At 39.2% G+C, this 27198-nt stretch overlaps 1 protein-coding gene across 3 annotated transcripts in view; it reads right to left on the minus strand.

Moving 5' to 3' along the window:
* Positions 1-640: 640 nt before the first annotated feature.
* Positions 641-27198, minus strand: part of rad50 (RAD50 homolog, double strand break repair protein) — a 29739-nt gene continuing 3181 nt past the window's right edge. For 2 of the 3 annotated variants that reach the window (XM_030068995.1, XM_030068994.1), the window contains exons 6-28: positions 26355-26559; positions 25959-26087; positions 24743-24908; positions 23057-23115; positions 22487-22621; positions 21831-22037; positions 21381-21563; positions 19582-19739; positions 18601-18776; positions 17259-17496; positions 13032-13221; positions 12484-12610; positions 11663-11856; positions 11261-11371; positions 10580-10672; positions 10201-10314; positions 8930-9057; positions 8523-8624; positions 7963-8085; positions 3130-3215; positions 2796-2938; positions 2283-2415; positions 641-1643 (exon numbers count right to left, since the gene is read on the minus strand). In XM_030068995.1, coding sequence (XP_029924855.1) covers positions 1600-1643; positions 2283-2415; positions 2796-2938; positions 3130-3215; positions 7963-8085; positions 8523-8624; positions 8930-9057; positions 10201-10314; positions 10580-10672; positions 11261-11371; positions 11663-11856; positions 12484-12610; positions 13032-13221; positions 17259-17496; positions 18601-18776; positions 19582-19739; positions 21381-21563; positions 21831-22037; positions 22487-22621; positions 23057-23115; positions 24743-24908; positions 25959-26087; positions 26355-26559 — 3244 coding nt within the window. In that variant the 3' untranslated portion in view covers positions 641-1599. The remainder of the gene's footprint in view (positions 1644-2282; positions 2416-2795; positions 2939-3129; positions 3216-7962; positions 8086-8522; positions 8625-8929; positions 9058-10200; positions 10315-10579; positions 10673-11260; positions 11372-11662; positions 11857-12483; positions 12611-13031; positions 13222-17258; positions 17497-18600; positions 18777-19581; positions 19740-21380; positions 21564-21830; positions 22038-22486; positions 22622-23056; positions 23116-24742; positions 24909-25958; positions 26088-26354; positions 26560-27198) is intronic. The other variant, XM_030068996.1, reaches the window with a different exon arrangement.

Genomic DNA, 27198 nt, shown 5'->3' on the forward strand with positions numbered 1-27198 from the left:
ATCATCGTCTTCATAATTGCTTTCTTTTGCTGTCGACCTGTGGAGGAAGCTATTTCAAGACACCCTTGTACTAACCACTCAGTTGCTGTCTTACAATTGATTATGAAGTCTTAGCTGAGAGCACAAGATTATACTCTGACTTTGCCCACCTCCCTCCCCCCATTAATGGAGAGAAAAAAAAAAGCCAAGTCAGCCTGCAGTCTGTGAGCGGGGTTAATCATTATATGACTATAGATGTGGTTGATTACTGTTCATGAAAACCGAGCAACTTTTCTCTGAATAGCGGATACATACAGCGATAGCCACACCAGTGATGAGACCGCTCTGCATCCTTAACTTGCTCAAAGAACCACACTAGGGCTCTGCACAAGTGTTTTATGACTGAACTTCATGAGCTCATAAACAGAGCAGAGACTTTCAACAACATGAACAGATTAGAGCACTGAAAACGAGCAATATGATCCCTTTTTCCTAAAGCAATGCTCAGTATTATGTTTCCAGTGCTGGCCTTAAGCCGAACTATATTCTGCTGAGTGTTACCGAGGACCAGAGAGAGACATAAAAACATTAAAACATTACAAGCTGTTACAAGCTGATACTTGAGAACAGAACTGTGCAGTATAGCACTGTATTCACACCATTTTTTTTTTTTTTTTAATCAATGCCTACACACTCTAGTAAAGCAATACTTTCCAACCCTCAGATGTCTAGGTTGTTCAGGCTATGGATTACGAACAAAGTATGACTTCAGTTTTTCTATATCAGTTAGGCTTGAATATCATGAGTCAGGATGTGTGAAGTAAACAATAACCAAGGAAATAAGTCACAAAGGTGTAATATCTTTAAATCTCGTTTTTCAGGGCAAATCTGCCATTTACAAAGTTCGTGCGGCTCCAGTGTTCTAATTTTCTGTTTTTTGGAGTGTTCAGCCCAGTAGACCCCGTGGTTTCTCTATCGAGACAGCATCAGCAGCGGTGAAAGGATTTTACCAAGAGTTTGCACATTCTGTTGTAAACCCACCACAGGGCCACATGAAAACCTAACACCCTACACTGTAGACATCCACCGAACATTTAGAGAGGAGCTAATGAGACTGAAGACCACGCTTTGGAGTGAATGATGGATTGCTCTGAGGCACCCACTTTACAAAGCACTTTCTTGGCAGGGGAAGAACCAGTATATGAGGAAGTGCGCACAACTTTGGTGATTGGACAGAAACACTAAACCACCACAATATCAACATTGGAAATTTATAAAGCCTTTAGTAGTTTGCAATGGGGCTGAATAGAGACAGGAAAGTGAGAGGAGACGCTGCACTTTTTGCACATTTTTTTGTGCTGAATTCAGTAAGGCTGCACTGTAAATGCACTGGGACCTAAAATTTTCCCTACTGCATTATGGATCAATTTTAAGTCTCTATCCTTCCTTAGACTTTTGTCAGAGTATGTTGCCTGCCTCAGTGGAGATAAGAGGACAGGGAGGCGATGCTGCATTTCATGATTTCAGAGATCTGGTCCTGGTTCTTGCGGATGCGGTAGAAGTGTTCAACATAGCTGGATCGCCCCAGCAGCTCCACAAAGTCCTCGTCGTGGGTGATGATCAGCAGCTGGAAGTTGCGCTGGCGGGAGCGGCTCTTGATGATCCTGGGAAAACCAACCAAGAGGACAGGGAGATCTCACACCTTATATACGACAAGATTATCTTCATCCAAGCAGTCTGACTGGCTAAACATGTATTCCAAATGTGTTGATAATGCCCATATGGCACAGCTGCAAATGCTTTACGCGTTGCTATGTAAAATAACTGGGAAGCTGGGTAGTGATTTTTTGTTGTTTGTTTTTTCCTGTTTTTGTTTCACACGGTTCATATGAGTTGGTAACCATCTTATAGCAACACTGCCTCTGGTTGTGGCTATGAGAAAATACTGCAGCATGAGCCAAAGCCAGTCCTGAGATAAGGGGAAGAGGATTGTAAACTGGACACGATGTGTTGCTTACTCTATAAGTAAGTGTAAGTAAGTTGAATTCATCTACTGAATTCCATTTTTTTTTTTCAATTCTCTGTTTATACAGATGTCACTCAAAAGTATTACTTGTGTCTTTTGTGGTCTATCCCATTTTTTTTTTTAAGTTTTGCTTTGTTGTATTAAGCCTGAGGTTAAATTTTGAATTGATATTCGTTTCTTTCTCCTCACTGGTGCAATAGGCCTTTCCTGAACTACAACTGCCTTTCTACTGTGTGATGTCTTTTTAATACATGAATAAACGAATCTGTGTACTGACTCGACGAGCGCAGGGCCAGTGATTCAATGTTCTCCCGGTCCAAATTGGTGGTGGGCTCGTCCAGAGCCAGGATCCCACAGTTAAGACAAAAGGTCTCTGCCAGAGCCAGACGGATGATCAGGGATGCCAAAACCTTCACACAGACAGAATACACAAGCACACAAAATTAAAAAAAAAATTAGTTAATGTTCTGAATATGAGTAACGAGTATCTGTTACATTTTTTTACAATTAAAGATTTAATTTCAAACTGCAGCCCGACATGCAAGTACCAGAGCAACAATTCTGCATCAGGATGCGTAGAGCTGTTGCCTTAATACTTATATTGTTTACACTGTGTTACTGGATGCAAGATATTCCTTTACTCATGTATCATCAGAGTCTTTGATACAAGGAATGTGTGTTTATGACAGATGTAATATTTTCTTTGCCTACGCCTAAAAAAAAAATACAAAATATTGGCTTTGGCAATGCTGAATCAAATCTGGCGTTTATCTTGTGTGCTCACTGGTACCTTCTGCCCTGCACTGCAGCGCCCCCTCATGTCCAGAGCTGTGTCTCCTTTCACCATGACGACCCTGTAGTTGTAAGTCCTCCGCTTCACTCCTGCAGACGAGTTCTCATCCACATCAGACCTGATCTCCACATATTCTATGTCTGCAAAGAGGCATGAAAAAGGGGCGAAGGACCCAAGGAAGAGGAATGGAGAAGGAAAAGATGAGGGAGGAGAGAGAGCGGGAAAGAAGGAAATGTGAACGGAAGGAGAGATATTGATGGATGAATATGCTGAGTGCAGTGGGATACTGCAAACACAACAAGAGACAGATCAAACGAGGTGAGACAGACACCTTGCCCCCTGTAGGTGCTGCGCCACAGGTCTCTGATGATTTTGTTGATCTCGTCCATCTTCATGCTGTGGAACTTCATGATGGTCCTGAGGAAAGAAGGCGCACACAGATACAACCCAGTAGTGGATTAGTTTCTACTTAGACCTTCAATTAAAAAAACAACAACAAACAAACATACGCACAAACAATCTTGGCAGTGGTTTCTGTATCAGATACTTTAGCAGACAATCTACCATTTACTGTGAGCTCTAAACTCCATTTCATACATCAGCTAGCAAAAGGCCTGAGAGGATGTTTGAATCAACCAGGTTTTTGCTGCCTGTAGATGAAAATCTTAATCAGCATGTACTGGGATAAAGCCAAATGTGTGACTAAAAACTACTGAATAAAGAGTCTCAATGGCTGCATAAATGAGATATTAAGTTTGTTTTATTATTTATTTAAAAAATAGAAATTCATAAACAAATTTTTTAAACAAAGAAACACTCTGAAAGCGTCTTTTGTTTGTTATTATGGTGATTTGTGTCAAACATAAATAGTAAATAAGTTTAATCTGTTTTAAACTGACTCTAGAACAAAAGTGTGGGAAAAAATAAGTGGCATGAATATTCATTTCAGTTAAATTATTAATTTCAGAAGCCACAGTATATAAGGCCTGTTTGGCTCTGAATCAACTACAGCCAGCTCATATGTCTGAAAACGTGGGCATAAAACAATGACGAGAGCATTGTTTTCAGTTTGAATGTATTTCATAAGTATGTATATGCACTGGTAATCTACAAAGACAAAAAGGATCAAGACGGCTGGCTTGATGTCATTTCCTTACAAATTCAGAGGCATTTCCTCTATAACAAGACATATTGATTAGAGTCCTGATAAAGCTTGCTTTGAGGTTTGAAAGCACCACAATTATAATGTATGGCCAACGGTGTTACTTGTTGGGCCCATATATGGTTGACACAACAGAGAGGAAATCAAAGGGGAAAAGACAGAAGAGCTGAGCATTCCTTATTCAACCACCAAACATATTGTATCTCAGATCTGAATAACTGCTTATGCAACAACTACAGAATCAGGTCAAGGCTTCCTACAAAGATAACACGTATGAAACATACTAAAAATGAAAATACAATTTACTACTAGTCAAAGTAAGCGGTGTGTAAACCTTATGATCAGAGGAGATACTGAGTTTTATTGTTTTTTTTTGTTTTGTTTTTGTTTTTTTTTAACAAGACAGCACTATGGTCGGCTGTTGAGAATATGTATGCTTAATGATATGTCATTATGAAGTCAGTACAAGTGATTACTTGAGATGTTATCAAGCACTGAGACAGTAATAATACACAGAAGTTTAAATCTTGTAGTATAAATGAGTGTGGTCATGATATTAAAATTTTGCCTTAAAAACCAACTAAAATGTCTCATGGCAATAACCCTGGAGAGAAGAAAGAGCACTGAGTTGAAGTTGTTGAGATGCTCTGCTAACTTAGTTGACTTAGTTTTTGCACAGGGGTTTTAACATGCTGCTGCAGTGTCCTTCATCAGCTCTGTAAGCGAGACAGTTCTTTGGCTCCTGGCATCAGATGAACTGTGTTTAGATAGATAGATAGATTTTATTGTCCTTTTTCAGGATAATTGTTTTCACTTTCCGTACAGCCACGAGGATTACACAAAGAACACCAACCAATGCCGTAAATGCATACCTGCCACCATGCATTTACTACATTGATTTCTAGGGTCAACGACTCACTCTTGGCCTATAATGACTGCATTGTGTTTGACCTGTTAACGTCACCAGTATCTCAGTAACCTGCTTTGATGTACTCTACCAGTGCCGTCAATGCAGTCTTGATCGAATTTCAGCTTTATGATGAAATGTTGTACTTCATCTCGTGATTAATTATTTGCAAATCTTCGAAAACTAGATATTTCACACTATAATATGACCAGCCCTGTATTGTTGGGCCCCAACTCAGTCTTGTACTTTAGGCTTTCACACTTTTCGAGCTCTGTTTTACTATCATTTATTTATTTATATTTATTTACTTATTTATTTGAACTAAGAAACTTACAAAACTCACTACACAAGATCCATTAGGTAGTTATTGGGGGAAAAAACCTGGACAGCTGGAAAGACCCTTTAATTTCAAATGACTATATACTTAGGGGTGTAAAATCAGACCATAAAAAAACAAACTGTTAAACACGGTGCAAAACTGAACTGCAATTATCCAAACCATTAAATATGGTGCAAAACTGAATCACAAAAAAAAGAAAAAAAAAAAAAAAAACGTTCAATATCAAATATGCACAACAAAGTTCTCACCAGCGATGGCTGGACGTCCAGGGCAACTGAGAGTTATGTGACTGTGATGGTTCATTATAATTTCAACTGGGAGATGAAAAGTGCAGTGTCACAAACACATCCACTGTATCAGAACTATACAACCACACGCTGATGTGAAACTGATAAATGATTGAATATACTTTCAAGTTTGCTTTAAATAGTCTAAGTAGATTTTTGCCTTTGAAAGAATATTTGTTGATTTCATATTGTTATCCCAAATCTCTGAATAAAAAAATGGTAGTAAGACAAAATACAGAGATTATTGGAAATGGCATTTTTTTTCTCCATAATGCACAAAATAAACTGAACCAAAACCAACACTGTGGCCCTAAAACTGCAGTACAAACCGGACCATAGGTTTATTGAACCATTACTCTCCAACTATATACACTATATACATTATTATACCCTGATGCAACACTTGCTTTGGCCTGAAACAATAAGCACTGCAATTTCGTGGACATATTTAAACATAATATTCATTCACATTTACCTGTTTTTACATAAAATATCAGTGATCAGTTTTATATCATTTTTAAATCCTATGCATAAAACAATAAAAATAACCAACTTCACATAGTAAAAGAAAAAAAAAAAAATAACCAATTGCCCACCACAGTGTTGTCATCACATTTCAAACCTGAGAAAATGTGTGCACAGTAGGCCACAGGAAAAGTTTGATCACCATTTATCTAGCTCCCAGATCAGAGCATTCTTATCTTGAAACAATTTTCTATGCACTCAGAAAGAAATTCTGCGATGTGGATGTATGGTAGGAAGACGGGAAGGTTGCAAAGGCCTGCGTGCAATCTGTAGAGAACATGATAACAATGCAGACATGGGTGCATTAGTTCACCCACACACATGGGTAAATGATGATTGTGTTGTCAGACAAAGATAGTATCTAGGTCAGAAAGAGAGAGCTCACACATCCTTATTAAGGCTCACTGATGCTTTTCAATCTCAGCAAATTTTATACAGACTCAACCTCACCTCCGATGACAAAAACTACTAGCTTCTGGATGTTCATATGAGGACTGAAAAGTAAACAATATTTAAAAAAAAACAAAAAACAAAAAACATTTTTAAAGGTCTGAGGACTTCAAATAATGTAAAATGCAGGCCAGTATAGGTGGGATAGAAGAATGGAGAATGATAAAATAACTTAACACTGATGTTATTATATCAATGTTAAAATGTTAAAGGGGCATTCTTTGAAGTGGTGAGGTTCTAAAATCCCCAGTGACACTGCCTGGAATTTACGTGGTCGCACACAACTGACATCACTGTTCAGATTCAGCTTTTCAACAGTGCAGAGGAGGTTTCCGCTGCATGAGTCAGCTGACCTCAGTTAACAAAAACTAGAAGCTTTGGGTTGTCAAACCTCAGCTTACAATTGAACTACTGATGGGCTTGATAAACAAGCACAAACATGGCTACTGCCCTGCAGACCTGATACAGTGTGGTACTTCAACCTTTCCAACAAACAGAATTGAATAACACCCTGTTTACAGTTGGCTTTATTATGTGTTTTGGATGATCCGAACATGAGTGGACACATGGCTGTTCACACCTGTCTTTATCACGTGTCTCCACAGTGTCTTGCTCGACCACTTGTGTTTGGATTTTGCTACCACTCTGTATGAAGTCTTTAATGGATGTAAAAATTTGGCTTAAGTCAAACTACACTACTCACAAAAAGTTAGGGATATTCGGCTTTTGGCTGAAATTTCAGGATGAACCTAAAATGCATTATAACCTTTACAGGTGAACTTAATGTGACCTTCTGTAAACTTTTTGAATGTGTTTGATCCATGAATCAACCAAATAAATTTCCTGGTTCAATTAGAATTGGCATTTAAACAGTCCTCATCATGCTGTTCACATCTTGACATCATGAGACCAAGACGACACGTCAGTACAGAACTGCCCTACACTTTGTGAATGGTACAGTGACAAGCCCATGCTACCTGAATAACAGTCATTGTGCCCATGACAAATTATTGACACTGACATTTTTTGTTGTGGTATACCCACCACTGTTGTTGGCTTTTGTTTCAAGAAATTGTTTGAGATGAGAAAATCACCAGTGTATGCTTCTACTTAAATGCCCTACTTTCATGATATAATATCACTGTAGCGTGAACTTTTTACATTTTCCATAAATTTCACCCAAAAGCCAAATATCCCTAACTTTTTGTGAGTAGTGTAAATCAAACTGTTAACTCAAGCCATCATCATTGCAAAAAATTATCACTCTTAAATAACTCCCCAACTAGTGAATCATGCATTGAACCAGCATTATGCCAAAGATCCACACCCCTGCTTATAATACATTCATCTTTTACTTGTGCTTGTCTAAAGTTTTGTGAAATGTGTTATTAAAGCAATGAGCCTTCTGGGTCTTCTTCTGGAGCTTTTTGTGTTATCCTCACAGCTCACGTTTCCCTGACACAAAACATTATTTGTGTGTGTATAATACTCACTGATCAAGGGCCTTATAGTACAAGTCTAGGTCTTTGTTGACCAGTTCAGTGGTCCTCATTTTGATCATCTTGTCTCTGTAGCGCTCATCAGCTTTGCTGTACTGTTCTTCTTGCAGCTCCTTCCTGAAAATAGTAATAAAATCCAACAGAAAATTCCACTGAACCTTATTAGAACCTTATTAGAATCAATACAGAACCAGCATTTATCTACCAAGGTGAATTCTTCACAAGTCTAACGTAAAGGTAGTGGAGTGTGAAAAAGCAATTGTGCATCATTAACTGCACAAATATGCATAACTAAGTGTACAAATTTCAGAATTAGCATGTTTCATACACTGCAGTACCATAGAAAACATGACCATACACAAATGAACTCCATAGAATGTGGTTATGAGCAATACAATGAATAGTTCAGGTGCATTAGCACAGATCAGACTATGGCAGATTTTAAAACCCGAGAGCCCACTTTGGCATAGCGATGAAAATCTCAAATGAACTTGAGCAACTTCTTTGTATTGTATTGTATTGTATTGTATTGTGATGAATATCTTATGTCTGACCTGCAGCGAAGAATCTCTTCCTCAAAGCCTTTCTGACGCCCCAACGCAATGCTGCGGTTTTTCTTCAGGTCCTCCAACTTGTGTTCCGCTTCACGTCGATCTCTGGACAATCACACAATGAACACAGGAAGTGAGATGAAAAGAATACAATACTTCAATACAATACAAAATTACTAACAATACAAAACAATAGTAACACCAGTGTGTTACTGCTGATACTGTAGCCTCAGCTCAGATGTATTTTTCTTAAATTTCATAAATTGAACCATATTTACCCAATAAAATTCATTTAAGATTAACACAACTGAGGAAAAGACAGAGGGAGGGCTCAGTGGCCTAGTTCCCTTACATCACTTTATCAAAGATTATGTTTACAGATCATTAAAATAGCACTCTAATGTCCTTACTGGCGCAGCTGCATGACTTGCATGTTGCCCATGTCTTTCATAAGAGCCTGGCGTTTAGACATCACCTCCTTCAACTCTTCAACACGCTTCCTCAATGTCAGGTTGTCCTGTAACCACCGCTCCTGAACCTAAAAAAAATCCAAAACAAAACGAAAAAACAAACAAACAAACAAAAAAAACACAGGAAACACAAGGAATTCAAAACCAAACTTCAACAACCGTATGAGTGTTTCTACACCAGAGATTTATGCCCCAGCAGGGTGTTCTTACAGTGTCGTGGCCAAAGCAGAAGTAGATGAATGCACTGCATAAAGAAATCTATTGGGCTGTGATTTCTCAGCCAAGGAAAACTTGAAGTCTAAGTGTGAAAACAGTGAGACGCCAGGTGGGCTGAGGAGGATGCCCAGTCTTGCACTACTCCCAGTCTGTTATTACTCACTGATGTTCAACTATGACATGTTATGGTGATCACTTTTTGCATTTTAATGTGTTATATGTTAAAGTATGTGTCTATATTTTGTTTAACAAGTCTTATTCCCAATAGCGGACACTAAAGTCTTGTCCTGGGTGGCGGATGCTTCTACATCAAAATCTCCACAAGGACTTCAATTATAAGATATATTCTAAAGTGTAAAGGCAGTTTAAATCCCAGTGTAAAACAATGTGTAGATCCCGAAGCAAATACTATCAAGTCTGTAGTTTTAAAATAATTTGGGATCGCAAGTCAGAAGATACTAACTGAACTACAATCTAGACCACAAGCCTTTCTCCTCAGTGTTCACTTATCCAACTATTAGATGGTTTCGGCAAGAGAGACAGACAGACAGGCACAGGCACACACACAGACATACACACAGACAGGCACGTACACAGACATGCACACAGACACGCACACAGACATGCACGTACACAGACATGCACGTACACAGACACGCACGCACACAGACATGCACACAGACACGCACACAGAATCTCAAACATCTTATCAGCACTTTTTGCATTTGTGGGGTTTAACCGCCACATTTGCAATGTCATTCTGTGTGAAACACTGTGATCATGCATCATGCCATCATAATGAAACTGTGTTTAATGTGAAAGAAAAATAATGAAGTGTTTCACTATTTTGCTGTCAATCACAAATAAAACTCGATGAAACATGAGAAGTTTAAGAAAGTAATTGAGAAATTCACTGAGTGGCCTTCCACCTCTCTTAGAGGGAAGGAAGAGAAAGAAGAAGAAGGGAATGATCGCGATGATTTGGGGTACTGTACCTTCTGAGTGTCTATGTCCTGGCGGATGTTCCCCATCTCTTTGTTGATCTTCTCTTTATGCTTCTCAGCCTCATGGAGCTGGGTGTTGGTTTCCTGAAGCTCAGACTCTTTTTGCTGCAACAAGAGTCAGTGTTAGTGATGCAGGTCTAGCAGGTAAACTGGGTTTAGGCAATTATGGGTCACCAAAACAAAATTATGAATAATTAAAGGCACAGTGGAGGGATTAAAGAAAAAAAAAAAATCATACAGAAGACATTTCTCCCTTTGACATAACAGCCAAAGTTCAGTATAATGTCCGTTACAAAATACTACATGAATGAATGTACATAATATATGAATACTGGAAATATATTACCAAAGGCAAAGGCCTTAATGTTACCTCTTTGTATTCCTCCTTGCCCTCCTCAACATATCTGCTGATGTCTCTTTCCAAGGCGGTGATGGTCTTCACTTTGTCTTTGATGGAAACGATCTGTCAGTGAGAGTTACGCGAGACTGAATAATGATGATTAAATAGACTCAAGCAAGCATTCCCCATAGCTATATCATACACATGGAGACATTCAATGTAATTTCTAGGAGGAGCATTTCAGATCATAACCACTACACTGTTTGAATATGCCCAAGTTTTAAGGTAGTGCCAATAGACAACATTGGGGATCGGTGGCGAAAACACTGCCCAACCCTACCAACTATCCAATCAGTAAAACACCTATGTTAATATATAAACTGTGTTCACATTTGTATCTTGATCCTGAAGACTATCAATTTGATGACCACTTTACACAATTAAAATGATTTTTTTTTTTTTTTAAACTGGTGATCCAAATAGACACACTTTAAAAAATACATGACATATAATAATTCAACATATCATGTCTCCACCGCTTGTAGTTTTTTCCAATATAACCACTATGGTCCTTTGTCCTTGAATCTAAAGACTTAAGAAAGGAAAAAAAGACAAAAAAAGTAAAGAAAAGAAAAGAAAAGAAAAGAAAAGAAAAGAAAAGAAAAGAAAAGAAAAAGGAGCAAACACAAATAAAAGTTGGAATGAGCTCACCTTCTCCCGCCCTTCCTCCTGCCTCTGTCTCCTGCGCTCCACCAGCTCCTGTTTCTCTTGCTGCAGCTTCTCCAGAGTGGCAGACATGGGGGACAGCTGCTCCTTAGCTTCCTGATTGGATGGAGAAGGGGAAAGAAAAACTAGTATTTATCAAGTCCAGTGTTTCCTTTATATCCATTTAGCTGCAGTGACCCCACTCTTCCCCAAGATGGAAAGATGACCCAATGGCCACAAAAAACAAAAAGGTGGCACTTTACAGGAAACAAGTTACAGGATACTAACAGAAAAGTACCACATTAGCTAGATCACTAACCCCAACAATCACTCACTAACAAAATAATAATAATAATAATAATAATAATAATAATAATAATAATCAACAAAACAAACAGAAAAAATTACCCTGATCTCCCTGGTTAAGGCCTGTATTTCAGTGGTAAACTCTACACACTGCTCCTCCAGCTGCTGCTGTTTCTGCATGTCACTGCTGAGCTGGAGTTTCTCTGCCCGTGTCTCGTTCACTGCACTTTTTAGTGTCTGGATCTGATCTTGCTGGTCCTGGATCAGTTTACGCTTCAATTCCATCTTGCTGGATGCTGCAAAGACATTAACAGAAACACAGATAATTTTGTGATTGCTTCACTTACACTTACAGTAATTATTTTGTTGTAATGGGCTTCTAAAATTTGTGGACCCTAAACTGTGAACACATGATGCTATCTCAATAAAAGTTAGTAAAGGCCTACATTTAGTCCATGTGTGTACTCTGAAGGACCATGTTAAATTTAGTGGTATTTGGTCCATAGGCGGCATTATTTCATAACTTCAAATGAAAATTGAAAACCATTGTTTGTCTAGCTCAGTCATTCTGCACAGCACAAGCTCCATTCCAATTTCAATACATTCACACCCATGCTCATGCAATGTACAGTTTAAAAGTCATGACTTATAAAATGTGTGGGTGACATAAATGCAGAGCTATCTATCATGAACAGAACCCAGAAGTCCTTCAAATTCTCCTCACTGGTCTCCTTTTTCTTGTTTTTCCATTCCTCATTGCTTGGATGCCATAATTCAGCCATATTCATCCAGGGGCTTGGCTGAGCAGTGCCTTCTCAGTGCCACTGGCAGCTATATTTATCGCTTGTAAATGTGACATACTCTGCAATAGCAGGTTTGTATGTATTTGCTTAAGTGTGTGTGTTTGTGTGATGCCATCTTACTGGTGTCTAGTCTGTGCTGCGTCTCTTGTTTCTCCTGACTGACTTGCTGTATGGTTCTGGTCAGGTCGACTCCCTGAAGTTTAGCTGCTTGCTGAGCTATTTTCCTCTCCACGTCTTTCAGGTCCATCTGGAAGAAAAGGAGTCAGAAGGATACATAAGACAGCTAGGATACATTTGTATGCCAACTTCAAGGACCTTTCACTACTGAATGGTGATGTATTTTAAGGTAACGATTTGTCAGCCTTTGTATTTGAATGTTTTGTTTTTACATGCTGAGTGCTTGTTTGATTTAAATGTCCTATACTTTTTCCTATGCTAGTCCGGATGGGAGACTAAGGTGAGAATACAACTCTGTGATCCCGTATCGGGACAAAGCCAGGAGAGAGACAGACAGATAAAGACATGGGGGATGAGAGGGAGAGAAGCAAAGAAAAGAGCTTTTGTAGATATTGGCCATGTCTTTAACACATATCAGATTATAGAGCAAACCAAGTGGTAAAAAGATAAAGATGGACTGAGGGAGAGTCAGACAGACAAGAAGATGGTACCAGATATCTGTCCATGAGAGATATGTCCGGCAGGCAGGTCTTGGCTGTTTCCTCCTCGGACATCAGCATAGACAGCAGAGTGTCCTGCTCCTCCACATCGCCCTTCAGCCTCTCGATGTCTCTGTTGACACTCTGCAGGCGGTTCTTTAATTCAGGCAAGTCCTTCTCCTTAAGTTGTGCTATTGTCTGCCTGGAGGACAGGCAAGAGACAAGGGAATGATGTGAAGTTGAGCAACGTTGCCATTAATCACATGTCTAACATTTTCTAAATGATAGACGTGTCCATAAAGTTAGTCAATTCAATGTACTGAAGCTCATATATAGCGCTTACGAGGAAGGAACTCCCTGAATGAAAATGGATCGATTTAGATAGACAGATGATAAATAAAGAGGATATCAAAAGTCAACACATTCTTAAAAAACAAGGGCTGGGCGGTATATCAGTATCATATCGATGTTGTGGTATGAGACCATAGATGTTTTATGTTTCTGTTTAAGTTATAAATTTCTTGTATGGTTTTGGGAAATCGACAGTGTCTTGACTAAGTGCTACATTTTATTTTTGTGAGAAGTTGCTTCTAGCTTTTCTCCCTAAACTACAGCCCAGAAATGTGGAACAGTCAGAATAGTTGCTGTATGTTTTGGTGGTCAAACCAAAGAAACTCCTTCACTTTTGTGTTCTGCAGTAAGATCCCAGAAATTAAGTTTTCCTTACACAAGCCTCATCTTGTATAAGCTCCTAGTTTAGCCAATGCTTTGAACTAAATAAAAAAAACAGTAAAAAAAAAAAAAAAATGGAAACAGGGAGTACTAGCTAGGCAAGGTTAATATGACACAGGTAGGATATGTAGACCAAGTAGGCTTGATAAGTTTTGCTAGAATCTGATACTTTGTGTTGCACTTTCATTTTGTTTCTTCCCATCTTTGTTTTATCAAAACTGTGATCCAATTCACTGTTTACTAGTTAAAACTATCAATCTGAGCTAATTTCCTGGAAACTCACTTGAGACATGTTTGGTGAAGAACTATTTTAAATATAATAATTTGAACTTGGATGGCTGGACAGATGAGTGATGGATGGAAAAAAAGAATGGATGAATGAATGGATATAATGAGAGAAAGAAAAAAGAACAAGCCTGCTCGCAAATACTAATGAGTTATGCTCTATGCTGATAGAGGACAGTGTTGAGTAGTAGAAATTCTGACCTGGGATGATGATGAATTGTTTTAACCTTTTAAATGATTGTGATCTACAGTGACATACGGCTCCTACACTGTAAAGAACTTTGCAATTACACTGGAATTAGTAGAATGACCTTTATCTGGTTCTCTTTACAGAGACTGTAGAGAAACTGGAGTTATCTTTATAGAAATGGAAGAGAACCACCTGATGAACATCCTGGTACTGGAGCATTGTTCTGAATAAACATGCTCTAACTTCAAAATTCAGACAGAGCATGAAAGCCTTTAGTTCTATACACTGTCACTGTGTACGCAAGTCAGTATAAGCTTTGTTTAAATGCATGTGGTTTTAAAGCCAAAACTAATTCCTGGACTCACACTATTAAGGGCCTTTCATATAGCGTGCGGTTTGGGCGGTGCTCTGGGTTGGGTACGGCACTGGGTGCCACGCAGACTAGCGCGGAGTAGGGCACACGCATGCACGTTGACTTGCTTCAGTTTACAACAGTATTGGTCTTTAATTGCAGAAAAAAGAAAAAAAAATCCCCTATTCTGGAAAGGAAAAACATCATATATCTCTGCCAGTTTTTAAACACACCTGGTATTCCTAAATTGTGGGATATCTCTCTCCATGCCTGGGCTTTTTTAACAATATCACCGTATGACTGCAGTCTAGTGTCCCACAGCTCTGCATGCAGAGAGACAGCCACGATGATGCTTTCCTGCATTTTTGTTGTGCCTTTCTGCCAAAATCCGCCTATTTTGTCCGATTCCAATATGCTCTCCTATTGGACGCGCCGAGGTGACATCACAGGGCACTGCGCCCAAGTTAAAAATTTTCAACTTGGGCACAGCACCACGTCCAGCAGTGGCGCCAGCCTTGCGCTGCGCCCTGGCGCCCAGCGATCACATACACAATGAATGGCTATGGCGCCGAAGTCAGTGTCAAGCGCATGCTATGTGAAAGGCCTTTTACTGTGAGATGCCTGAAAGGCCATATTGAGTGCCTCATATTAGGGAGCTGCTCCTAATGCTGTGCCATCTCTGGGGAAATGGATAGACTTTTAAATGGTTTTCTAAATGCGTAAAAGTAACTAAAATGCAGTGGTTCTAATGATCTGCCTGCATATAAATTTTGTCATTACTTGCAACTGAAATTGTTTAAACTACTGGACAAAATTTACATAGCCTCGCAAATGGGTGTGCAGAGTTTAGAATTGACAGCTGCCATCAGACCAATTTTGGCTGCTGGTAGTGCACAGTTATTCCAAGTAATTTTCATGCCCTGGGCCTGCATGTTACTCTGACATGTAAATACATTCAGTTGCTTAGAACATTTTACTCTTGCTAAAAACTTAAAAAAAAAAAAAAAAAAAAAAAGACTTTGAAAACTAAGGAGAGTGGCTACTCTAAAACACCCCACTGTGGGAGCGTCATCAGGGCATGGGGAGACCCACGGGAAGACATCTCCGAGATATGACTATGTAGCCCCATCTAGTGGTATAAATGATCATAACACAAAATGGGAGTGGAGGATTTTTGGTAATCTTGATCCAAAATACATATACATTTATCTGAGGGATCTGAGATCACCTTTAGGCCACTGAGTCCCACCAATTGACAGGAAGAATTTGCTTCCTACTAAAGTCAATGGTGATAGCAAAACTGCCACTTTTTTGCTTGATTCACTTGTCTGGACTGTTTCTTTTCATGAGGTGAAATTGTGAGGCCAAATCACTTGGAAGTTGGCATCATTTAAGAATACAAACGCCCTTCTTCCATACAGCTGAATGGACAAGCTTACTTGTGTGTGATCAGCAGGTGTAAAGTTGCCAGTCACAAGAAAAAAAAGCCGCTGTTTACAGATAGGATTAAAAACAAGTGTTGAGAAACAGACATAACATAAAAAAGCGGCAGATACAGTTAACCTCAGAATACTTTTTAAAGGATAAGTTTTACATTTTACCTTCATACACCAAAAATTAATAGGATGATGACTTTGTGAATCATCCTTGTGTTACACGGCACCACTGTGCTTGTAAAAATGTGCCCTACTTCCTCTACAGCTGCAATCATACTACATGGTGGCTACCCAAAAAACAGAGTAACTGAATGCTGATTGTCTATTTTAAGAGCTATATGTATAGTCTACTGTCAAGCGTGCAGACAGCACAATATATATCACTAAGGTTAGGCAATTGGGTGAATACCAGATCCCCTGTCAATTTTTTGCTGACTTACACTACCCTGATCTTTGGTAATTAATGCAGCCTAGTGCAAGACACTAAAAATGGAAAGCACATGCAGGGACAAAAATTAAGCACAAGTTTATTCAAAATTAATTAGGAGCCAGAACACACCCTACATGTCACAGAGACTTCCTCAGGGTGTGCTGGTTTTATCCTTTGGTGTATCTTGTGCTACTGCCATACAGTGGAAATACACAGCAACCAGATCCTGGTTCAGTATTTTTCTTGTATGTGATGACTTATGCTAATTCCCCCTTAAGCAGCTTCAAAGTTATTAAAAACTTTTTTTTTCCTATTTTGCACGACAATGTCACACACATTCTCTGTATCTGCTAGCTGTAACGCTTCATTGAAGCTACATGCTGCTTATGTTGAGTGAAACATTCAAAAACAACATGCCATTGTCTTATAGTTGCATTATTACATCACATATAGAAAATATCTAGATGTCTTGTGCATTATTTCATGCAAATTTCCCTGTAATTCAGCAGGGCATATTCGGTATCTTTGGAAACACTGGGATCTCTACTAGAATTTAAAATAATGTTTTGTGAGTTTGAACAAAGCTCATTTGCACAGCATGCACTTGTAACGATGAACCCATGAATGGGACCAGCATTGCTGGAGAAGTAAAAGTCGTTATACCTGGCTACATACAGTACATGATGACTGCTTAATAGGAGAATGTGCATATTGTCAAACCCAATCATCTTGTACTCCCCTGTCTGTGTGCCATGTAGCTTTGGCAAATACAGAAATTCTGATCTCTCTCCACCACAGCCATCCCTCTCCATACCTGACAGGTTTAAGAGCCACCATCTCCTCTTTCTTCCTCTCCTTCCTCCTCAGGTCTTGCTCTGTGTTTTTCAACTTGTCTGGTACCAGGCGAAGTTTGGACTGCATGTCACTGATTACTTCCTGCAGGTCAGACTCTGAGGGGAATGTCCTCTGGCACACAGGGCAGCAGGGCTCCCCGTCCTCCGTCAGTTGGCTGATGAACTGGGTGTACACTGCTGTGGCCCCAGCTAGCATGGCTGGAAAGAGACAGGTGGAGGCAGATAGAAATATTAAATCATTTTACACTGCATGTTTTATACTTCTTCTATTACAAGGTGGTTTCAAGTCAGTGGCAAGCTCTACTTGCAACAGTACTGTGTGAGTGTCAATATTCTCCATATAAGGTGTCAGACTGTATTTACACATTGCTTGGACTAATTGTTTTAAGCTACATAGATGACAAATGAGTGAGGGTTGCTACAAAGGCTGGTGGACAGTGCGCAAGACAGTTTAGATCAAAGTTAAGTATTTTAAAATCTGACATTCCACCTGATTCTGTGAGCTGTCCTGATGAACATCCTACCAATTTGACATTCCTAGCAGGTTAAAATAAGCACTCACACAGCCACAACTGTTTGAACTAGGTCTACAATACTCAGCTCACTCAGCTTTCAGATCTTAGTACAACAAGTTTTCAAAGTAGCCAGGCGCCAAACAGTTTCAGGGTAGTTTTGCACAAAACAATAAAAAAGGAGGTGCACAAGGTTTAAGAGAAAGTTCTGGGTAATTTTACAAACCTAGACTCCCTTTTCATCGTTTGTGTGAAGTGTGAAGTAAAACAGCAATATTGGGCTATCTGAGCTCAATTGTTGGATGTCTGTGGGATCAAATAGATGGTACATGATCCCACAGACATCCAGGAATTGAGCTAAGCTCAAGGGAGCGCCTTTTTCTAAGTGTTGTCTGAGGGGAGGGCCATAGCATCAGACTTTCACAACTTTCACAATATAGGATTAATACCAAGCTAAAAGAACATTTTAGTATCTGACAATATCCTCTCAATTAAAATTTCCATATCCATTCACAGGCAGGCTCTCTTTTAGAGGCCTTTGCATGTTAAATACATTTAGTCAGTATCCCAATCAAGGTTTTGTTGCTAATAAACTTTATTATATAGCCTAAGGGAAATTTCACTTAGTGGGATGGTTTCTCAAATTTTCCTTGCATTTCATGTCAAGTTTCATTTCACCTCTGCACAGAGATCTTCACCAGGTCTACCCCCCCCACCAGTTTCTACACAGATCCTCCCGTTATAACAGTTTCTCATCCATACACTTGAATCTCTATTAACAGCAATTCACCTCTTTGTTTGGACGTCTTCTCCAGCTCTTCCTGCAGCTTGCTCAGGTCCTGTTCCAGATCCTGACTCCCACACACGTTGAAGAACTTCTCTTCATCGTTGGATAGCTGCTGCTCCTTCTTACGCAACTCAGCAGCAATATGGCTTTTATTCTGTTCACTTGATGCCAGATCCTTACTGAGAACAATGAATAATAACCAGGTGATTCTTTACTACTCCACAAAGACAAATTATATTAACTATGTATAGCTGTATATGATGCATACATGCTGGTTATTATCAATATTAGTATTGGTATTATTATTAGTAATAGCAGCAGTAGTAGTAGTAGTAGTAATGGTAGTGGTAGTAGTTGTAGTAGTAGTAGTAGTTGTATTCAATGAGCAGAATTTAAGGTCATGTTTTTTTTTTTTTTAATGTTTTCTACAGTTCTAAGCATTTGGGACTAGTACTACACTCCACAACCTACTTACACAATTTTAATTGTATAAAAAATAAAATGAATTAAATAAACAGAATAATAATAAAAAATAGAGGCACTTTCTTATTTTGTGTTTGCAACCTGCACCGGCTATAATGTCTTAGCTGTCTCAAGGCTTAATAAATCTTTATTTAATTAATGAATTTTACTCAGCTGAAAAATTTTGATACTAATGCCATTCCTGCTATTGCATTTCGAACTATTTGACGTTAATAAAGACAGCCACTAAATCTTATAAATGAAAGCACATCCAAAAGTTACCATTGTTGAATTATTGCCATTATAATATATCCAATATAAATGCGGTACATATAGTATTGATAAAATTTTGTTCTCTATCATTTACATCTCCCCTTCCTCACTTTAGAAAAGATCGATAAGGAATAGTAATATAGCTTTCACCTGGATTCACTTTACTCAATTCTACAGAAAAGCTGGTGTGTCTGCAGTTACTATAATGCCATAGGTATGTGTGTATGTTTGTGATTACGTCCTACTAACTTGAGTTTGGACAGTTTGTCCCTTGTGCTGTTGATTTCTTTAGACTTGGCGTAGATCCAGTCCTCCAGCTCTCTCTTGTTGGGGAAATGGCCCAGCAGTGACACCAGATCCTCGCTATGACGAGACTTGATCTTACGTACCTGCTCTTCCTTCTCTGTCTGCCGGAGAGGAAGGAAGAGAGGAGAGCCAACAGAGAAAGGAAAGAGGAGAGAAACAGGTAAGGAAGAGGTGAAAGAGGAGAGCAACGGAGAAAAGACGAGAGGAGACGAGTAAACAGTGCCATGGGGTTAAATTACCACTAACAAAGGTCACTCAAATATGTCTCTTTAGAATGACATTTGGCCTCATTTACTAAACTTTGTGTGGATTCTACACCAGAGGGTTATGTATGCACAAAGCAGGAGAAGTATGTATGCCAAAAAATATTCAAGTTTATAGAACTGTGCATAGGCTCACCTGCATGTAATTCCCTTTTATAAATCACAAATTGACCTGAAATGCTGCACATGTGCAGGGGCTTCAACTTCCACCCCATGAATGCCCACAGTTTGCCATATTTTGTCAACAAACACCCTTTATGAGTGCTAACAGACATACTGAAGAGTTTGTCCTGTCATCTTGTTTTGGGAAGAAAACTGCACAGAGTATGAAGTCAAAGTTCTTATCCAAGACTATGACTAATTAATATAAATAATAATAATACGGCATTTTATTTGGATAGCATTTTTCTTAGTACTCAAAAACACTTTACAGTAAAAAGAGATAAAAATCACATGAAATCACCATTCAACAAAGAAAATAAAGTAGATAAATTAAAACAAGTAGAGAATTTAACAACAATGACAATAAAAACATGGAGGCAATTTAAAAGCTTGGAGGGCGAGAGTCAGGTGTCATAAGTTATTTTGAAAAGGAGGGTTTTCAGGGATGAGGAAGAGTGTGTTGAACTCTGATGGGTTTGCATAAGGATTTTTTTTTTTTTTTTACTTTTATAATACATTTTATTTTAACCTTACTGTAGCCCACTCAGCTACATTTAAATTATTATGGAAGAATACAGATTTTTTTCCACTATTCATATAAGCATCAGAAATTGCACTGAAGCAAACTGGCACATTATTTGTAGAGCCATCCATAGTGGACAGTCAGCAAAGAACAGTAATCAGTATACTGCATTATATTTTGTGATTTATAAACAGAACACTGTCCTCTTTTCGAAAAAGTTACTTTTTTAGTTTATTAATTCTACTTACACAAATTTCTGCAAACATAGATGCTTGTGCTTGAGTTAGGAGCATCAGCAAAAGATGTGATAGGAAGTGGTCTGACATAAACAAAGATGCCAAGAAGCAAAGCCTTACTGGGCATTGTCACAGTGTCAGTGCCAGCGTTGGGCTGGAGATAAAATAGAGCTCATTCCTCAAGACGCCTCCAGCATCAATAATTACACAAGTCTGGGGGCGCTCTGGTGGCTCACTAGATAAAGTGCATACTACATAAAACTAAGCCACAGCAGCCTGGGTTCCCTTTGCTGCATGTTATTCCATCTCTGTGCCCTTTCTTACTTGTCTCCCTCCACTGTGACTGTATAATAAAGGAGAAAAGCACCCTGACTCTTGCTGTTTGAGCTCAAATCCATTGATATTAAATTGTTGTAAATTATTATTAAAAGAGACAAATTAAAGTCAATAAATATGAATATTTTGTGGTCCTGAGAAGCTGTTGAGTTAGGAGGTTCACAAACTGAGGCAGCACAGGGGGCAAGCCTGTGCTGCCAGTAATGACTGGTCACACATTACCTTGTCTTTTTTCAGCATGTCCATCTGCGTGCGTGCAGTGGTGTGTGTGTTGAGCATCTCCATCTCCTGGTCCAGCCGTCTCTGTGTGCGGTCCAGCTCAGCCTTCTCTTTCTGGAGCTCCACCACCTCAGCCTTCAGTTCTTCCACGTTGGAGTTCTGCACAGCACTCTGCAACTCACGCTCCTGATGAGGGAAACACGCATACACAAGTGGTGTCAATAAGTTATGACAGTTACCCGTCAGTAAAAAGTAGTGGGGATTATATGTTCAAAAAACAAATTCACTGAACAGGACTGAGACAGAACTATGCCACACAAGAAAGAGTGAGGAAGGGAGAGAATGAGACTTAGTTTTTATAGACACCACCTGCTTAATTGCGTTCATGCCTTCCAAATTCAATTCCGTGTTCCGTGTGTGTGTGTGTGTGTGTGTGCGTGCGTGCGTGCTCACCGCTTTAGCCAATTCATTCTCCAGTGTTTGGAGGCGGCTGGAGGAGCCTTCCAGCCTCTGCAGCTCTGCCCTGACATTCCTCAGTTCCTGCTGTTTCTTTCCCTGCAGGTCTCTTTTAAGCTCCACTGTTCTCTCCAGGCCAGTCTTTTTATCCCTCATCTCATCAATAGACTGCTGCTTCTGCTGCTCTTTATCCTGCAGATCCGCCTGAATGGACAGACAAATAAAAGGAGAAAAAGGTCACTGTAAGTATAAACAGCATATTTATGCATGGACTGTTCTGCAGGTCTGTTTGCTAGTGAACATCTTCCTTGCAAGTTCAAAGCTTGCCTCAGGATTATAGCTGCATCCCAAAGCTTAAGAATGGTAATGTGGTAATTACTTATTATTATAATTTTATAAATAAGCATGCAACAAGAGTAAGGCTGCTTTGATATTGAACTGATAAAGCAATCATTTCTTCACGTTAAAGTGCAATAAAATAATTGCGTTTCCTGACACTGAAAGAATAATAATTAAGGAGATATCATAATAATTAAGACTACAGTTAATGCCATTACCACAGTGTCCTGCAATATCATTTATTGAAATTCTCTCTTAAATTATCTCATTTAAAGGAAGGTCGGAGGTCAGGTCATAGCCTTAACATCTCTTACCATAACCTGATCGGCTGCCTCTTTTTCCTGGTCCAGTCGCTCTGTGACTTGGCGGTGGAAGCTCTGTAGCTGCAGCTGAGTGAAAGGCGGCCGGTCGTAACCCTCAAACTCCAGATAAGATGACAAAGAACGAACCTGAGGGAGGAAGAGAGAAAGACAGGAACTAAATAGGCAGTCACATGTAAATACAACTGTAATTATCAAGATTATAGATATTGCTAACTTTTAAGCCAAATGCTACTTTTTATTAAATCTGAATGAAAGGATGTTTTTTAAAAATACAAAGTATGCATCACAACTTTCCTCTGGCAAAAATATGCTTGGGTTCATCCTCAACATAAGACTTCCCTGGGCCATAGAGGTTAGAAAATACCAAGATAGATACTTTGCATGCTTGGCAGTGAATTTAACCATAATGCAAAAAAGTCACATTTTCTGATGATGAGGGTGAGAGTACTTTAAATTTAGTATGGTTAAATATTAAATGTATATGGTAAATAACAAAACAATCATTAGTCAAGATGACATAGTTGGTTATCTGTGACAGATTGCCCCTCCATCCTCTCTCACCTGTGTGTCACGGTTCTTGATGTGTTGAGTGTGACGGTCCGCCTCCAGCTGCAGACGGCCTGGAGAGAGAGGAGGAGTTTAGCAGCTCATTTTAATCATTAATCCGTTAATCATGCGCCTAGCTGTCCATTTATCTATCCACTGATGCATCTTTCATTTTTGCCTCCATTCTTTATCGACAGGCCATCATAAGCACATTTAATCGGTTGATTTCACTTGTTCTATTCCCCATCCATACATGTATTTCCTAATTCAACAAATTCTGAGTTGTATGTTTAAGTTTGAATGTAAGTTAGAGTGCACTTGTACATCATCAAGTCCAGGTAATCAACAGCCCAAACCAAAGGAGTTTCAGATGGTTTAGATTTAAAAAAAAAAAAAAAAAAAAAAAAAAAAAAAAGGACACACAACTGAGAGCAAAGAAATTATGAGTAGTAAATAAAATTGAAATTAAAATTGATGTGACAAACTTAAATAACAAAAAAAAAAAAAAATACAACTAAAGCAACCTTACTGAAAATATTTTGTCGCAAACTTAAACTATTTAATCAGTATGAAATACATCAAAGTAAAGGCACCAACATACACTACTCACAAAAAGTTAGGGATATTCGGCTTTCGGGTGAAATGGATGAACCTAAAATGCATTATAACCTTTACAGGTGAACTTAATGTGACCTTCTGTAAACTTTTGAATGCACATGTCCAACTGTTCAATGTTCCAGTACTTTTTGCACAAGTTGCTGTTCTCTAACAAGGAGTTTAACGGCAAAATTCACATCAGGTGTTTGATCCATGAATCAACCAATAAATTTCCTGGTTCAATTAGAATTGGCATTTAAACAGTCCTCCTCATCATGCTGTGAACATCTTGACATCATGAGACCAAGACGACACGTCAGTACAGAACTGCCCTACACTTTGTGAATGGTACAGTGACAAGCCCATGCTACCTGAATAACATCATTAATCCAGTCATTGTGCCCCTGCATGAACAACACAGGCCTAATTTCATCTTCATGGACAACAATGCTCCAGCTCATCGAGGTTGTATCATTAGGGAATGGCTGCTGGGGACTGGGGTACCTCAAATGGAGTGGCCTGTGCTTTCTTCAGACCTGAATCCCATAGAAAACCTATGGGATCAGCTGAGTCGCCGTGTAGAGGCTCGGAGCTCTGTACCCCAGAACCTCAATGTCCTGAGGGCTGCCCTTCAAGAAGAGTGGGATGCCATGCCTCAGCAGACAATAAGTCGACTTGTGAACAGCATTAGACGTCGCTGTCAAGCTGTAATTGATGCTCAAGGGCACATGACAAGTTATTGACACTGACATTTTTTGTTGTGGTATACCCACCACTGTTGTTGGCTTTTGTTTCAAGAAATTGTTTGAGATGAGGAAATCACCAGTGTATGCTTCTACTTAAATGCCCTACTTTCATGATATAATATCAATGTAGCGTGAACTTTTTACATTTTCCATAAATCTCACCCAAAAGCCAAATATCCCTAACTTTTTGTGAGTAATGTATGTGTTGAAAAGGGGATAGTGTGATGACATTATGGTTTCAAATAAAACAAATGTTAGTGGCATAAATTGAGTGTTTATTTGCCTTTATGAAATAAAAATGTACAGACAGACAGATAGTTTCCCTGGTGCATGTATGTGTAAAGGTGGGTGTGCGTACCTTGCTCCACCAGGAGGTCAGACTTGACCTTGTTGAGTCTCTGACACTCCCGGCCGGCTCTCTCCAGCTCCTTGTGGCTCTCTGTCAGCCTCTTCTCCTTCTCCCTCACTGTCTTCTGGTGGTTCTGGTAAATCTCCTGCAGCTGCTCATCTGAACCCTGAAACACCTGCAGCACATACAACACACTGGCTTAGCACGCATCTGTACCTCGGTGAGAGGAATGAAGCTGCAACACCACCTGGATTGAACATTTCATCGCCTTTGGGGCCAGTCATGGGTAAAGAAAATGATGTCTCACTCACAGTCACACAAACACACACCCCACAAAGCAGGAAACAGAACTAAAGTAAGAGATTCCAGGCTTTTGAGATGTACGGCAGCCAATACAGCCTTGGGCGAGAGAGGTAAATACTCAGGCATCCAACAGTCATTAAACGCGTTAATATCAATACAGACCAGTGATAAACTGGTTTGTCATTACAGAATCACAACAGCCTCGTTTGCCATCTGCAGTCCTTGTGGTCCCCAATACTTTCCCACTTAGCTTAATTACGCTTTGGACAGATTGGAGTCTATTTAGCAGGTGTTCACCTAAATAAACTCAGAGACACATAAAGAGAGAGAGAGAGCAATAAAGAGAGAAGTTTACTTAGTTATCCTCATCCCTCTTTCACTCACGCGCCTATTTCATGTTCTGTCTCATTAACTTTCAAATCACGATTCAAGCCTCTGTCACCCCCCTCTTCCAAAACCTATTATCCCGCAAAGCCTCCAAAACTGCTGTTATCTGTGGAGACTTAGTGGTAATTTTGGTACGGTCTCCCCAGATTCTCCCCATACCTATTTTTTACAAAGTGCTGCATAAAATCATTAAGAAAAAAAAAATTAGGACAAGATAAAAAAAAAAGGGTTAATGTGGTGGAAGGCAATAGAAATATTAATATGGCCTGTACTTGCTGTCCTGCTACATAATAGTCAGTTTCAGTTTAAGGTTTAAAGATGTGTCTTATTCTGATTATTGTATCTATCTTAAACTTGTGTACCTTTGGTATGTAACAAGCCCAGAATATGAATTTTCTTTTTTGCAGCAGCAGCAGCAGCTGCAAAATTCCTTGAGATCCTCATTGTTTCTCCTTCATTTTCTTGCCAATGCTTTGTTTTTTTTATTTTACAAAAAAATCATGTATGTGAATGATCAGTTTTTTCTCTCTCCCACCTGCTCCATTGTCTCCTCCAGTTCTCTGTTGTCTTCCTCCATCTGCTTCTTCCTGCTGTCCAAAGCCTTGATGTCATTATCCAGCTTCATCACCTTGCCCAGTTTTTCATCAATGTCTATTAGTCGGCTCTGAAGATGAAGTTAACAAAAGCATCAGTCAAGAAAGTCTGCCACCACTAAGTTATGTTGTCTCACATTAATAAAATGATTTAACTCTATGAACTGACATAAATCAGTGCATCTCAACTGTTGATGCATACCAACTAAAGGTCAGTATGTTCTCCTAATCTGTGAAGTCAATAAAATTAATCTGCATCTGAGACAGAACTGGAGAATGAATATACACACACACACACACACACACACACACACACACACACACACACACACACTAACCTCAAGTGGATCAATCTGGCCTTCTATCTGCTGGACTCTGTCTTTGGAGGCCCTCAGCTGAGCCTCCTTAGTGGCCAGCATGTCTTTGATCTCCTGGGACTTCTCCTTGTTCTGTTTCAGGTAGCGCAGCTCCACCTGACACTCTCTGACTATCTGGCCCTGTTTCAAACGCAGCTGGCGCATCGTCTCCAGGGCTTTGATATACCTGGGAGATGGAGAGAGAGCTGCTTATATAACTGTAATAATTGAGCACTCCAACCATGTACATTTATTAATGCCCAAGTAAATTTTTCTTTTAGATTCATTTGGGGAGTGTGATGCTCCAAACTGGCATCATCAGTGTAAATAAAGTAATGAGCATGTTAGTGAAGTAGAATGACTATAATTCATTGGTTTTCTGATGTAGTAAAGCTCTTGTTCAAACACTCACTGCTCAATGAGATGTACCCGAAAGTTAGACATGAAGCCTCATTTGGTGATGCATTTGTAATAAGCTGCATATCAGTCAGCTAAGGCTGGCTTCATTAGTTTAAACCTAAGTAAGAGATTTTAATGCTTGAAAAAGAATGAGACACTGGTCTTATTAATATAATAGTAACATAATAAAAAATGTGGCAGGGTGGTCTAATGGTTAGAGATGTCTGTTTCCACCCTGCAGAGGTGTCCTTGAACAAGACACTGAATTCCTACCATTACCCCAGTGGCGCTGTGGCCTGGCTGAAAAATCAATAATATTCTAATATTCATTTACATACATATATTTTTCATTTTTAACCCCACGTCTCGTCTTGTCTACCCGCGAAACTAAGACAAAAGCTATGTGTTGGAGACCAAATGAATGGAG

Source organism: Myripristis murdjan, chromosome 14, assembly GCF_902150065.1.
Source record: "Myripristis murdjan chromosome 14, fMyrMur1.1, whole genome shotgun sequence".
In the NCBI taxonomy this organism is placed as follows: domain Eukaryota; kingdom Metazoa; phylum Chordata; class Actinopteri; order Holocentriformes; family Holocentridae; genus Myripristis; species Myripristis murdjan.